This window comes from Malurus melanocephalus, unplaced genomic scaffold (genome assembly GCF_030028575.1).
Source record: "Malurus melanocephalus ecotype Western Australia unplaced genomic scaffold, MMel_1.1 scaffold_1263, whole genome shotgun sequence".
NCBI classification, from domain to species: domain Eukaryota; kingdom Metazoa; phylum Chordata; class Aves; order Passeriformes; family Maluridae; genus Malurus; species Malurus melanocephalus.
This window is the reverse complement of record NW_026624495.1, coordinates 560-14626: the sequence shown is the minus strand read 5'-3', so window position 1 is coordinate 14626 and position 14067 is coordinate 560. Positions and strand designations below refer to the sequence as shown.

Below are 14067 nucleotides of genomic sequence, written 5' to 3'. Positions count from 1 at the left end.
GCTGGAATGATCAAAGAGCAACTGTAGCAGACCAAATAGGGCTTTACCCTTTAAAGTATATTTTATCCGTTGAGATCAGCACAAATATAAGGGATGAAACTGCCTTYCCATGGCTGCCATCCAAGCTCTGAAACTGCAGCTCAGAACCACCTGGGAAAATTTCTGCTTGAATCCCCAAAGTAATGATCCTCTCTATCTCCACCCCTTTAATTCCAATTCTGTCAGCTCTTCAGTGCTCAAAAATGGACTGGTTAAGACAGCAGTGAGAAATAAAAAAGAACAAAATAAACATTTTTTTATTGTGTAAGTAAGTAGATTTGAAATGGAATTACTGAAAGGTAAGTGTACATGGACCCCCCCCCACAGTTCCCTTTTTACAGTTGCACTTAGGAATTGTAATTCAAATATGGTTACACAGATATTTTCCCCMCACACACACTGAGTGCCCCTTAATCTTAATTTAAAAACCTAATCTGCCATAAARTTATGTGAAATAGAACAGACTGAGAAAATACTTGAGAATGACTGTTGTTTACAAATAAGGTAATTTATAGTATGCAATTACTGATAARGTAGAACAAGAGTTCAAAAACTGGACTGCATTACAAAGCATTTCTTCAAACATCCATTTTGGATTATTGCTGGAAGGTACTAATTGGTCTATTCTAGACTAATTTACAAACATTCATAAAATAGTGAAAAATGCATGCTTTAGAAACCTGGGACATTTCATGCCTTTGCCCTAACAGAATATGAAGTTGGATGTGATTGGCATTTTTCAATGTAGATCAATGTAGATTTCAATGTAGCATTTAGAGTTTTTTGTCTTTTGTACTAACTGATTCTTCAGTTTTTTTCTCCTTTTTTTCCGGTGAGTTTTTATCTTCAGGTTTAGTCCATGGAGGGCTGTGCAACTTCTGCAGAGATGAAAACAGCATCAGTGTAAACATGATGTATGGAGTACATATATACATATAAGCAAAAATTTTAAAAGTATGTTAAAATTCCATGACAGTAGTGCACATAGAGCTGTATTTCTATTTAACTGTTGTACCAGTCATRAACTACTGCAGCAGAATATGGGATTTGCCAACTGTGCCTAGGAAAGGGTTCTGATCCCCATAAAAGAAGCAGATTTAACAACCTGTACAGTGCAAAACCGTGCCAGTCTCAATGCAGCTTCATAGAATTGCAGATGTGTGATTATTTTGGAAATCTCTCCCTTTTGCTTCCAGGGCTATAGACAGCACACAATCAAATTTGACATTTGATTCCTAAGTCATTTGGGTACTAGATACTCAAACATTCCATAGTTTTTCCAATTGTTACCAGCCAGAAAGCATTTTGAACACGAGCTGCAATCAGAAGTGAAGTCTGAACTAAGCACTCTTCTCTTCAGAGACAGAACTTAGTGAAGAATGTGTAACTGAATGCACTTCAATCCATGTTTCACAAGACCTTTTAGCAAAACCCCAATAATTTTTACTCTGGAAGAAAATACCTGAAAGCTTGTGTCTGTTTCTGCTGCCTTCAAACGAGATGTGGAAGCATTACGATTCCCCAAACATGTCTTGGCAACCTGTCAATACAAATGTCACAGATTACTASTTTGTATTATTTCCTAAAATATTCCTCGTTTTCCTGAAGAAATAAATACTACACTTTTGGTACTGTTTCTAATTCCCTCTATGCCAAGTAGAGGATTGTTTTGTATGTTCATCTGTGTGGCTCTGCTTCTCAAATTCCCTCCTGTGTGAGGTGCAGTAATTACAAAAGGACATAATGACAGCTTGACATGGTAGAAACTATCAAAAAGCAAAAATAATTGTTCCTGGAAAAGAAAGGTGTTGAAATGTTGTCAGGATGGGGTTTTTTTTTTTAAATTTTATGGAGATGAGATTATAGAAGTACCTGCTGGAAGAGATACTGGGATAGTGCCAAGCTTTGAATCAAGATTTCAACATTTCAGGGAGGAGCTCTGAAAAAAAGCAGGCATTCCTGTACCTTGTACCAACATTACTCAACAGTAAAGTATGTCCCTCAATATATTCTGAGAGACACACACACTGGGCAAAAAGCAGCTTTCTCCATTTCTGCCAAAGAAGGATCAATTGCTTTTCTTCCAAAGAGTGAACTTTTTTTAATTCAAGTACATGTTCTATCAGATTTGCTCATGAATTTGTTACAGATCTGTTTTAACCCTTGCTGTTTAGAAGAAAGGTGCAGAGCAAGGTGTGAAATGTGTGTGCACCTTTTCACAAGACACCTCTGCTGTTTTTCATGTCATTCTCCTGTTTTTAGATCACAGGGCTGGTTAAACTCAGATTAAATAACTTTATATGACCTTCAGAGTCCCCATTTACAGAACTGAATTTACTTTCAGGATTTTCTTAGTTTGAAATTTTGTTATAACAATGGTTACTTTTTTTCTCTTATTACTCCCTCTGGAAAATTGGAGAGCACAATGTGATCAAGCCCTGCAGCTGAAACTGATTTTAAAAAATGAAGCAAAATGCTGTGGTTGCTTAGAAACGTGTACAAGTTTGGCTCCAATCCTCAATGTCCTTTGTCACCCAATGATTAATGAACATGTAGTGTTTGTTTACTGCAGGAAATTAAGGCACTAAATAAAAGCAATATCACTTTTATTTATCAGAGAAGGTTCTGGGAGGACAACGAGCAAAAAATCTAAGATGAGAACAGAGAAYGAAGCATTTTATAAATTATTTGATGTTTTAGCAATACCAAATAGGTGGCTTTAAATTATATGTTACAAGAACTATTTGATATGAAAAGGGAAAAAAGGAAATTCTGGTGTAAAAGCCAAAATCCCAAAAGCTTTTGGGAGGACAGGAAAGGGAAAAGATACAGGGGAAGGAGCTGTGCAGAACTCTGGCTCTGCACTAAGACTTTTAGGAGCCAGACATAGGAAAACACCTCTGGATAAGGCTAAGAAAAWRTASSATTAACAAGATGCCTCTAATAAAGKRAAAATAATKAAATAATGGAAACTTTTACAAGAAAATTAAAGTTATTTTTTTGTTATCTTTGACAAATTTCAGATTATGTCTCACAGGATATCCCACCTACTTGTGGCTGTTACTGGTCCTGTGTCAAAGTTCATTATAGATAAATATCAGCAGTGTCCAATTTCCAAATTTGCCAGTCTGTATCCCATTTGTCAATAMATCTTCATTTCTATTTGTTCTAATGTAAACTACATTAATTAATGTGAACAGGCATAAACCCATAAACACAAAATTGCAGAAAAATGACRAATTTAAGACAGAGAGGCCTAGCCACACTGACTTAAAAATACCAGTTGGAACCAGCAACCAACCATTCTGCTTTATTTTTTGCCTTAATATCTGTAATACTGCTTAAGTCTTTACTACCCTAATTCTTCCAAAACATAAATCATGTTTTATTTACCAGAAACACAATAAAAGGATCTTTGTAAAGATTTGTAAAGATCCTTTAATTGAGAAAGTACTAAGAAAGCACTGCTGAAGTAYTAGGTTTCTAAGCAACAGTCTTAAGTACATCTTCATTAATTTTTCTTTAAAAAATGCTGCCTTAGAACCTGTCATATGTTTTTAAGCATCCAACCTTAATCTTCCTTCACTGGGAGTTAAGCAGCTGCAAAAACTTCAGAAAAAAAAACTTCACTGAGCCAAGTAATGATAAAAATACAATAAAAACTCCTCCCAAATGTTGAATTTTCTCAAAGTGATATTCACAGACAGCTCTGTATTACTGAAGTAATATCATCCTTTGGGAGAATAAATTCCTTCCAGTTCTTKCAGAAGTGGTGGTATCTCTAATGTCGGTGTATGAAGGTTAATTATGGAAAGAGAATTTTTAGTTCAGTTCTCAAAGGGAATAATTTGAATTCTTCCTTCTCTCTCTGTCTTAATGTGAGATAATGATGATGATGGTGATGATGAGGAAGAGGTTTTTATCCCAGTGTCATCACCTGCACTATTTTTACATCCATGTTAGCCTAAGTTCAGGTGGACAGTGTGTACAAGATAAAGAAAATAGTTTTAACTTCAACAACATCTGGGAAAATTACCTTTAGCTACCCCTGTGAGCAATCCACAGGATGAAAAGTGTACAAGGATGGGCCTTGTAAAATAGTTAGAACTGTTATGAAAAAYGTATTTCATGCACTTGTTTTCTTTGAAAATATTATTGCTTTTCTTTAATCAATCCGTCAAGTTAGAAGAAGATTTTCTCATTTTTATTACTTTCAATGCTTCTGTGGTATTTAAAGTGAAATCAGGGTATTGTGACAAACTGTGATGTTTTATTCTCCCATGATGGCATCATATTTTTATATGCATTATAGGAAAAAAATTACATATATATATAAATTTTAAAGAATACATAGAAGTCTCACATACAGGGAGAACATGTTCCCTGTGTTTGTACAAATTACACAAAAATGCTGTTTCTGATTGGCATAAATACCACACTATTTATGCCTTCTTTGCTTGGAGATATGGTTGTCCTCACAATATTTTTTGTAACTTTGCTGTCAAAGCCATYCCTTCAAGAGACTCCACCAGCACAGTGTTGTGTTTTAGTGTGAGTCCCAGACTGATTTTTTTTTAATGTGAACAGAATGAACTATGAATATTACGTAATTCCCATTTTTCAGTAGAAAAATGAATTAATAACAGCAACACGTTCAGAAGAAAGATAAAACTGGGAAAACCATTGCCTGCTTAATTTTACAATAAGGAACATTATCTAGCAAGGCACAGTTAAATTAAATATCCCKAAGGTATGCTTTCTTTGATTTTACTACTTTTTTCCTCCATGAAAGAAGTTTTGTCAAATACAGACTTTGCAAACCTGCTTTYTTCCTGTTCTGTTTTTATCTTTATAACTACAGCCACAACACWYRCATTTGAGATTTCTGTTAAGAGTTSATGGGATGCTGTTTGAGTGCATTGTCTCAGTAACAGCACCAGATTTCATTTTCTGTCAGAGCTAAGACACAAAAACACAGTTTGCAGCTTTTCTAGACTGGCAGTGAAYGGTGTTGCATCTTCTCAACCACTGTGCCATCATCTCTTAAACCTCCCCAAAGGTTTTGCTTTATTAAGTGAAGCATCTGTACCTCATTATCAGTAATAAAGAAATTAATAATAAATATGAAGAGATGTAAACAAGGTTTTTGCATCTCACCGTAATGCAGGCAGAGCTTCAACTGGGAACAAACAAATTCTTGAAATGGTTAAACAGAAAATGACACACTTTGCACCACTGCTCTTCCTGAACAGCTCCATCAGTGCTATCAAATATTTTTTAAAAGAATCCCAGATAATAAATATGCACAGAMTCCCAGCAAAGAGCATTTGCTCCTTGGCACTTTAATACAGAACACAGCTGGCTTATGAAATATGTTCACCATCTCAAATAGGAGAAGTCCCACTGAYAGCTGCCTAAAGCATGAATGTTTTCATACAGCTTAGATTAGATCCTGTTTTTCACATCAGCTAATCTTACATCTTGAGAATCACACTCCTGGGTGCTCTGGTTTTCTTCCTTTTTCGAGGCCACGTGGAAATTCTCTTTCTCTGCTGAGACGTTTTTCCACACCTGAAAAAAAAAAATTTAAACATTAATATAATTGAGATAAAATATGAAATAAATCCCATTTGAAAATTCAGGATGGCAATGAAAAACTAAGAGGTCATGCACTGCAAACTGTTAACTACTTTAAATACTGCATTTCCAGCAAATTTTATACAGGKAATGTCTTAACAGACATTCTCAATAGAGCACTCCCTTGCAGATRATTACCTCCATATACTTAATTAAGATATTCTATCTAAATGCCAAAGGAGGGGKGAAAAGAGGCATTTTCAGAACTCCTGTTCCTGTGACTCTTGTGGATTCTGGGAAAAGCTGAGGCTGAGTTGACATGTTGGGACCTCCCAGGCTATAAGGTGGCAAAAATGTTCCTTTTCATGCCTTTCTCTCCACTCAGGACAGACTGCTGCAGGGGCAGGAATCTTTTTTTTTTTTCCTTTGAAATAATTCAGAAGCTACAGCATCATAACACATACAGTTACCATACAAGTTTGACTAAAACCCAAGCTTTGCATGTCGGAAACTTGAAATAATTGTTCAAATTGAAGATTTATGTTTGCAGAGGCAATTAAACTTGATGAATGCTTTGTCTGCAGCAAAACTTGCAAGATACTTCAAGAGAWGCAAACCAAACTCTTTATTTCTTTGAGATCTCCTCCAAAGTCTGCAGTGGAATAAAAAAGAGCCCAGTTCTCCTTCAYGCCTTTGAAATATCCTTCAGTTATGCTGTATTTATTTTTCATTTCTAATATCAAACAATTTTACTTCTCAAGTTCTGCACTGTTGTTATAAATAAAACAGCAAAATTAGGTCGAGCAAATTCCACCTTTCAAAAGATTTTTTTTTGACTTTGATACGCAGCTCAATTATTTCCTGTATCAGAAATAATCTTACTGGCTCTTTTTTCTTCTCACATGATTTTTTGGCAGACTGCACAACCCTTMCTCTGTAGCCAGCAGTTTTTCACTGGAGATGCCAGAGGCTATGGAYAGGATTGCTTGCCAGATCATCACCTGCCAGCACCAATATGGGTCACATCAATGCAATCATTTCCTGCTGCTTACACTGTCACAAATTACTCTTCTCTACACTATGGCTTTCTCGTGATAATCAATTTCCACACCAAAAAGAAAAAAACAAAAAAAANAAAAAAACCCCAAAAACCCACCAAAAACCAACCAACCAAACAAAAAAACAAACAAAAAAAAACCCCAAAAAAGCTCCTGGGAACCAGTGACTTTGTCAGTGCATTGTGCACACACACATGCAGGCCAGCCACCATGTAATGCCTCATTTATTAATTTTGGCCAAGAAAAAGCTCTTAAATCTCCAACCCTTTCCTTCACCCCTCTTTTTTGAGTAGCATAATTTGCAGCTGCAAAAGCTCACATCATTTTGAATTGCATGTAATTGTGTTACAGTCCTTGGAGTTCTCCTCCCACCCCTACAAGTTTCACAGAATCATAGGCTTGGGTGGGTTTGTGGGTTAGGATTTCTCCTTTTTTTCCCCTTCTTAGGTGATTTTGTTCCCATTTTGTTGCTAAAATASACTAATGGGCATTAATACACATTAATTACCTTAATGACTGGGTCTTAGGGAGGACAAAAGACGTTTCCAAGCCYTGGAGGGRAGGACTTCTCCAGGCATTCCTCCTACCTGACAGTACAGGACCTTGAAAAACCTTATTCCACATTTGAGACATTGCAAAGTAACTGAGTATCTATTATTCAAAAATGTGTAATTAATATATATTCATAGTATATTAAAAAATTTGCATTTCTTTTCTTTATATCCTGATTTAAAAATCTTCCACAGTGACTCACACGCAAAAATAAATGAGAAGACAAGACAAAAACCAGTAATAAAACACTTATTTCTGTGAGTGTGATACTCAGTGGACACAGGCACACATCTGGCATGTTTTACAGCACACATAACCAGTTTTTCTCTGTTACACAGTCAGTATTATTCAGCAGTAAGTGGGAGAGAAACACTTTAGTTTCTACATCTATTTAATGCACATCTACAGAGATATAATTATATAGGACAATTCTTTTCAAAGGATTGCAAATCCTATACTGTAGCAGATATTAAAACTTYTACAGACTGTTTCTAAAGTAAACATGTTTGCCCTTATAGTTATTTTCTTTTTTTGTTCAACTTGCACTGTATTCAAATATCTTTAAAGTGGAAAATAGCTGYTTACTTTTGTGCCAAGCATTGAGCMCAACTCTAATTTTTGCAAATAATCTAGAACARCCCCACTTCCTGATAGAAGTGGAAATTGTCAGGATATCTTCAGCATGGATGCTGAAAGATCACAACTCATTTTCTTCACATTTCACAGACATTTGTATTGGCCATAAAGGAGTTGCTCTGAGATGAACATCCACAATAACCTGAAATGGCTGATCGTCTGTCAAAGTGAAATGAATTTTCTTTCAAATGGATCATTTGGGATGATAGATGACATATCTGGATGCCAATTTCCTGAATCATTATTTTCATAACATTTCTAAGAGTGCAGAATTTTCCCTCATACATGCAGCTGCCTCCTAGCAATATATTATGTTGGACATGAGATACATTATTGGTTTAAATTTTTGCTTTGTAAGTATTCTGGCGTCCTATATCTATTACTAAAAAAACCCAAAAACCACCAATTCCAAAAGAAAAAATAAATTAAAAGTTTCATTTGTCAAGAGTTAGGGAAGATATCTTGAAGTTTTCAAACACTATTTGTAATGGTCTACTATTGAAACAGCTGGAGGGCTATTCCAGGGCATTTAAATACACAGTGGATGCCAATTTAAAGCAATTTAAAGCCATTCCAGAAAAGTCTAGCTACACATAAAAAGAAATTCCCTGTGTTCATTATTGTGCACTGAATACTGCTTTTTTTTTTTGTTTCTAATACAGCTTGTTTTGAAAGCATTGCATATTTGAGATAATTTCAGTTTTCTAGTAGAACTTAGGCCAATGCTTTCAGTTGCCTCACTTCCTCGGAACAACTGCAGTTTCTTATTTRTATTTCCCTGCAGCTGAGGGTGTAAAAACCCTCGTGAAAATGTACACAACCATTTTTTTCTGGATCAGTAAGAGCAGCTCTGTGATGATTCACTGTACCTCGGTTTTCAACAGAATCAGAATGATGTATTTACTTCTATTTAACTGCAAACAAAAGAGAGAATATCTAAGTCATATGCCTAGAGAAGATTAAACAAAAGGGAACAAACCAAAGATCTGGTAAGATTATACAAGAGAAAAGGATATAATTACCTAACTTAAAACAGAATTTAGGARTATTTTYCTTGTGCTAACACTGTGGAAGTAAYAAATACTAATTTCTATGAAACTGTGGACAAAACATTATTATCCTCTTGTTGCAYACCATACGTTGGTATAAAATATACGAGACAATGAAAACCTGCAATTATTGGAGTCAGTTGTTTAGGCTGGCTGTTCAGGAAAATTCTCACTAAAGAGAACTCCATGTGTCACACAGTTTTGTAGCCCACTGAGGYTAAACATTTACAGCCCACATTATATTTTAATCAATAATGGCCAACATCAAAAAATCCAAGTAGTTCTAAGTCGTGCTCAGTGCACGCACACCTGAGAGTGTACTTAAAAACAAACTAGGCAAAGAAAATAAATAATTTAAGGTATGGATTGATGCAGAGTGGTGGTAAGAGAAGTAACCTGTGTAAGTCTGGAATTTATGAACAGCTTGCCATGGAGGATATTCAGGTGCATGCTGTGTGCAGGGCAATTCGACTGCTGCACACTTTTGAGCAGTTGCAAGAAAGAATCTTAATGAAAAAGACACTTTTTAATTTCCTGCAGAAAAAAGATAAAAGATCTGCAGCTGCACACATGTGGATGTACTCTGTAATACAAGAAAAACGATGGAAATTTGTGAACAGATGCTCTTCCAACATCACTTGAAACTGCACTGCAGCACGACACCACCACGAAATCCTGCGATCCAACTTTGTGGGTCACTGCACGTGAACGTTTTCCAAATGAGCACCATTTGCAAGAGCACCTGTGCTGCATAATTTTGTGGTAGCACAATAAAAAACAACGTATTTAGCATCAGGCATATTCCTAATTTCTCATTGATTACCTGTAGGAATTTAGCCGAGTGTTCACCTACTCTGTTTTTGTAGCGGGCGTAACTGTAAAGTGAATTTAAGGCAGACTTGGCTTCTCATTCTGCCAAAACCCAAACAGGCATTCCTTTGCTAAAAACAGCCAATATTCYTCTTCATCCAGCAAATTCAATCACAATATGCTAACATAAATACCAGACTAAAATTTGTACATGTGCAAGAATCTGTAAACTGAGCCAATGGAAATGGAAATTACATCTTGTAAAAAGCAATGTAAGATTTCAGTCTTGTCATCAGCACCAGCRCATCCCATACAAGCAACCAGTGAAACTGCTGAAATATTTGTGTTCTGTCATCATCTGTTGGGGTTTTGTTTGTAACCACGTAGGTGTTCCCACAGCTGTCTGCAGCTTCTGTCTCTTGTTTAATCATTTGGCTGACATTTAAAGAGGAAAGCGTATTTGTAAAACATCTATTTTTTTGAGTGTGTACCAACATAACGAAAGTTTGTGCCTTAAAAAACAACTGAACTACACTTCATATAATCCAGTTGGAAAATTTAACAAGTCCTATTAGATCTCTGCTACTCCCTAGGTAATGTTAYATTAAATCAACATTCTTCTGAATTTGATAGATGAGAGAAATGCTCTACTGCTGCTCTGTTTGCTTTCTTTGAAGTCAGCTGGGCTGATGATAGAAATATTTGCCAAAAGCCAGCACGGCTTCTGATGATGCAGCAACATGTGAGCTGAATATATCTGATGGATTTGGGGGAGAGCTTACTGCTGTGGGGAAGCTGTTGATCACAATTTGAGATTTGAGATTTGCTCAAATTTGTCCCAGGCACAACCAGAGCAATTGCAGGGGAAGCTGAGAAGGGTCACTCACAAAAGGAAGGGCTTCCTATAAGGCTTCCCTTGCCTCTATTTAATCCCCAAGTGCAGCATTTTTCTATGACCTTTATGCTGATGTTTTTCTGAGATTAATTTTCCATCCTGGCCCAGGCTTGAAAGAAAATATTTGTGTAGTTTTACAGGATTTGATCCTGAGTTCAGATCTCGCAGCATCGCATTTGGTCACCTGCTTAAGAGGTGCTGCTCCTAGGACCCTTTGCATTAAGTGATCAGTGAAATATTAAGTAGGTAGTTGTACTATAAAATTTGAAATGAAAGAAGAAAATTAAATTTAAAAAAAGACTGTAATTGGAAGGCCTTAAGTTTTAATTATTTCTCTTCCTTTCAAACCTTTCCATTGCTATTRATTCTATGCCTAATGATTCCTGTGGTAAATGTGAATAATGAAAGGCAYTCTAAACTCTAATTTCATTAAGATAGTGACAATTTTCATTATGAGAGCTGGCAGGATTTACAAGGCAAAGAGGCAGCTGTTGGACATAGTGTTTAGTAACATGTTTTTTTCAGCACTGATTCTTTAATCACATTTTTTCTCATAACTCTGGCCTAAGTTTTTTTAACTTGACACTTGAACTGTGTCCTTTTTCTTCATAATTTTGGGCTGCTGCCTAGATTACATGCCAGTGTTTAATTTGCCAGGGCTCCACTGAATTCAGTTGTGGCACATTGGCTTGACAGGGAAAGACATTTCCATGCAGGCTGTTAAAAATAAAAACTGCATCATTCCATGTCTTTGGAAAGAGCTTGACTCACATATTTAAATCACAAATAGTAATGGACTGGACAGTGCAGTCAGGTGTCACTAGAAGTAGTCAGCAATGACAATACAATGTCAGATGTTAAATTATTCTGTAAGGAAATTTACTGTCCTGTAAGATTTTATCTGTTCAGCTCTCTTTTACCTAAAACCCAAAATATGCTTAAGGTTTATAGAGAACAAGGGATGGTTAGAATTCTGTCTAGTTGACTGAATTTCAGAGTGAGAGTTACCTGCTTGTTTTTTCATTTGTTTCTTTTCCTAATGAATGTCCATGTAAGAACAGGGAAAATCTGGATTTCAGTTATGCTGGATCTCAACATGCAAAATAGGAAAGAAGGTGTGAGTTACAGCTTTATAGCTCCTTTTTTTGCTGAATTTTGCTGAAATGCATGGATGAAAACACTCTCTAGGAGTTTTTATACAAGTGGTAAACTGGTAGGATAAAACTATCAAGGTATATCTCAAAATTTGTATAGCATAATCTATGTGGCAAATATTACACCAGGAAGGACAAGCTGTCCACAGGGGGTTCTTCTGCCCTTAATGTGCATGATGAYACAATGAAGAAAGGAAATTTTCAGTAATGCCAAAATATTACTCCAACATGGGCTCAGAGACTGGGGGTAGAAGGAAAATTGGTTTTTAATACAAATCCAGTGATCTTCACCTAAATGAAYAGTCACACCCATGTGCTGCTGATAATTAATGCAGTGATTTTTTTTTTTCCAGAGGTAGTAATTTTTGGGAATGATGCATTCTTCCTGTAAAACTGTTGGTARGTTTCTGAAATTGTGTTTTGATTTTGATTACATACAGAAAGATTACCAATTTTTGGCTTCAGCCTGTGCACTAGCAGTGAATACCAACACAAACTGGCTGCAAGGTAACAATTCCTATTTATATTTCAGTTTGGAATTTAATGAGGACATTGAAGTGTCCTTCAGTCATTCTTCTGTAAAGCTTCTTTTCTTTGAAATTACAGATTTCTTCTAGATATATCTATTAAATCAGTCGAACTCAACAGCAAAATGCAACCCTGGAGATGAAAATTACATTGCTAGCCACTGTAAATCTTACCTGTATTATGATGTTTGAGTTTATTGACTCCAAACACTGTTCAGGATTTTTTTTGCTCATGCTTTCTGTGAAACTGCCTTCTCATTGTGCAAGACAGGAATATTCCCTATGGCCTATTGTCAAGTCCATGGATCCATTATGGCAATTTTGATTTGGGGGTCCCAGATTATTTTAAGGTTTATATAGAACCTTTTTTCATTGAAAGAAACCATGATAAGCAAACCCCACATTGCTGTTTAATGCTGTATTACCACAAACTCACTGTCAGTGCCTGACAGGTAAATGATCCTCTGAGCAGAATCCTCATTTATTTTAAGTGCAAATCCATCTTCTTTGCAGATTTGTTGTGCAGACAYGATCCATTTACCGAGTGACAGAAAGAATTTTGCTATTCAGCAAAAAAAACAGCAGCTTCCCAGCTAAAAACCCAATTTATTGACATGAGAAACAGGCTTAGAATTATCCTCCGAATTCATCCTAATCTTCCAATGAATTTGAAATCCTCCTTAGTTCCGCTTTGACGCTCTCACAGGACAAACTTTCCAAGATATTAAAAATAAAAAAAACAGGCAAGAGAGAAGTCCTACCTTGGTGTTTGTCACTTGGACAGGAGCTTTGGAGCCCTTGGTGATGGGGGCAGGGAGTTTCTCTGCYGGTTTGGAGGGGACGAGGTTGATGGTGGGGGGCTGATGGCGCAGCACCGACGACAGGCACAGCTGCACCGTGTCCTTCAGAGCCTTCAGCTGCGACTCCTGCAGAAAAGAACACTTAAATATCTTTTTTTTCCTAAAAAAAACCCCCACAATTTACAAAACATCATACAGTGTCCAGCCTTTTATGTATAACATCTACAGAGGTGAGTACACACACTTCGCACAGAGTTTTGTTYATAACATTWSAARTAATTGGTRTTTTCCAACYRGAGTTTTGTTCATAACATTTCAAATAATTGGTATTTTCCAACTGGAGTTTTGGTCATAATGTTTTAAATAACTGATATTTTCCAACTGCAGTTTTGTTCATAACATTTCCAATAAYTGGYATTTTMCAACTGGAGTTTTGTWTATACCATTTCAAAATATTCATATTTTTCCACGTTATAGATTGATTTTAATCCAACAAAGATGGTTTCTCTCATGATCATATTATAGTTTTGCAGTAAAGGAACCATAGGTCTTTCTACAGTTAAAAATATGTTTATCCAGACCCACTATTGCCCATTAAGCAAAAAAAGAAAAAAATCTTCTAAGTGTGAGGCACTTGCAACTCATGTCAGAACATTTGCATTTCGCTCCCAGAAATATAGATATGTTAATGAAAACAGAAGTGTGTAATTGAAATAAGCTGAGACAGCAAGAACAGAGAGGTAACTACAGCAGCGAGGAAATCGTATTTTAAATCTTCATTTCATAAAGAAAGACAAGTCAAATGTTAGCTATTGAGGTAACTTCTTACACTCATTTCAAGGGGAGTTAGCAGCATTTGGCATTAAAAAAAAAAATGCACCTGTAAATACAGAATACATCAGCATGTTCCAATCATCAAAGTTCTTTTTAAAGGTACATAAATCAATTTATAGCATGGCAAAAGCTGGTG

At 36.0% G+C, this 14067-nt stretch overlaps 1 protein-coding gene across 1 annotated transcript; it reads right to left on the bottom strand.

Annotated features, from left to right (window-relative positions):
- Positions 1-270: 270 nt before the first annotated feature.
- LOC130586699 (leucine zipper protein 2-like) lies at positions 271-13257 on the bottom strand (the record flags this gene model as incomplete). The annotated part of the gene is made up of 4 exons (XM_057387583.1): positions 271-917; positions 1502-1579; positions 5518-5610; positions 13059-13257. Coding segments are annotated over 4 exons (475 nt in total), but the record flags the coding sequence as incomplete, so codon positions are not given.
- Positions 13258-14067: the final 810 nt, after the last annotated feature.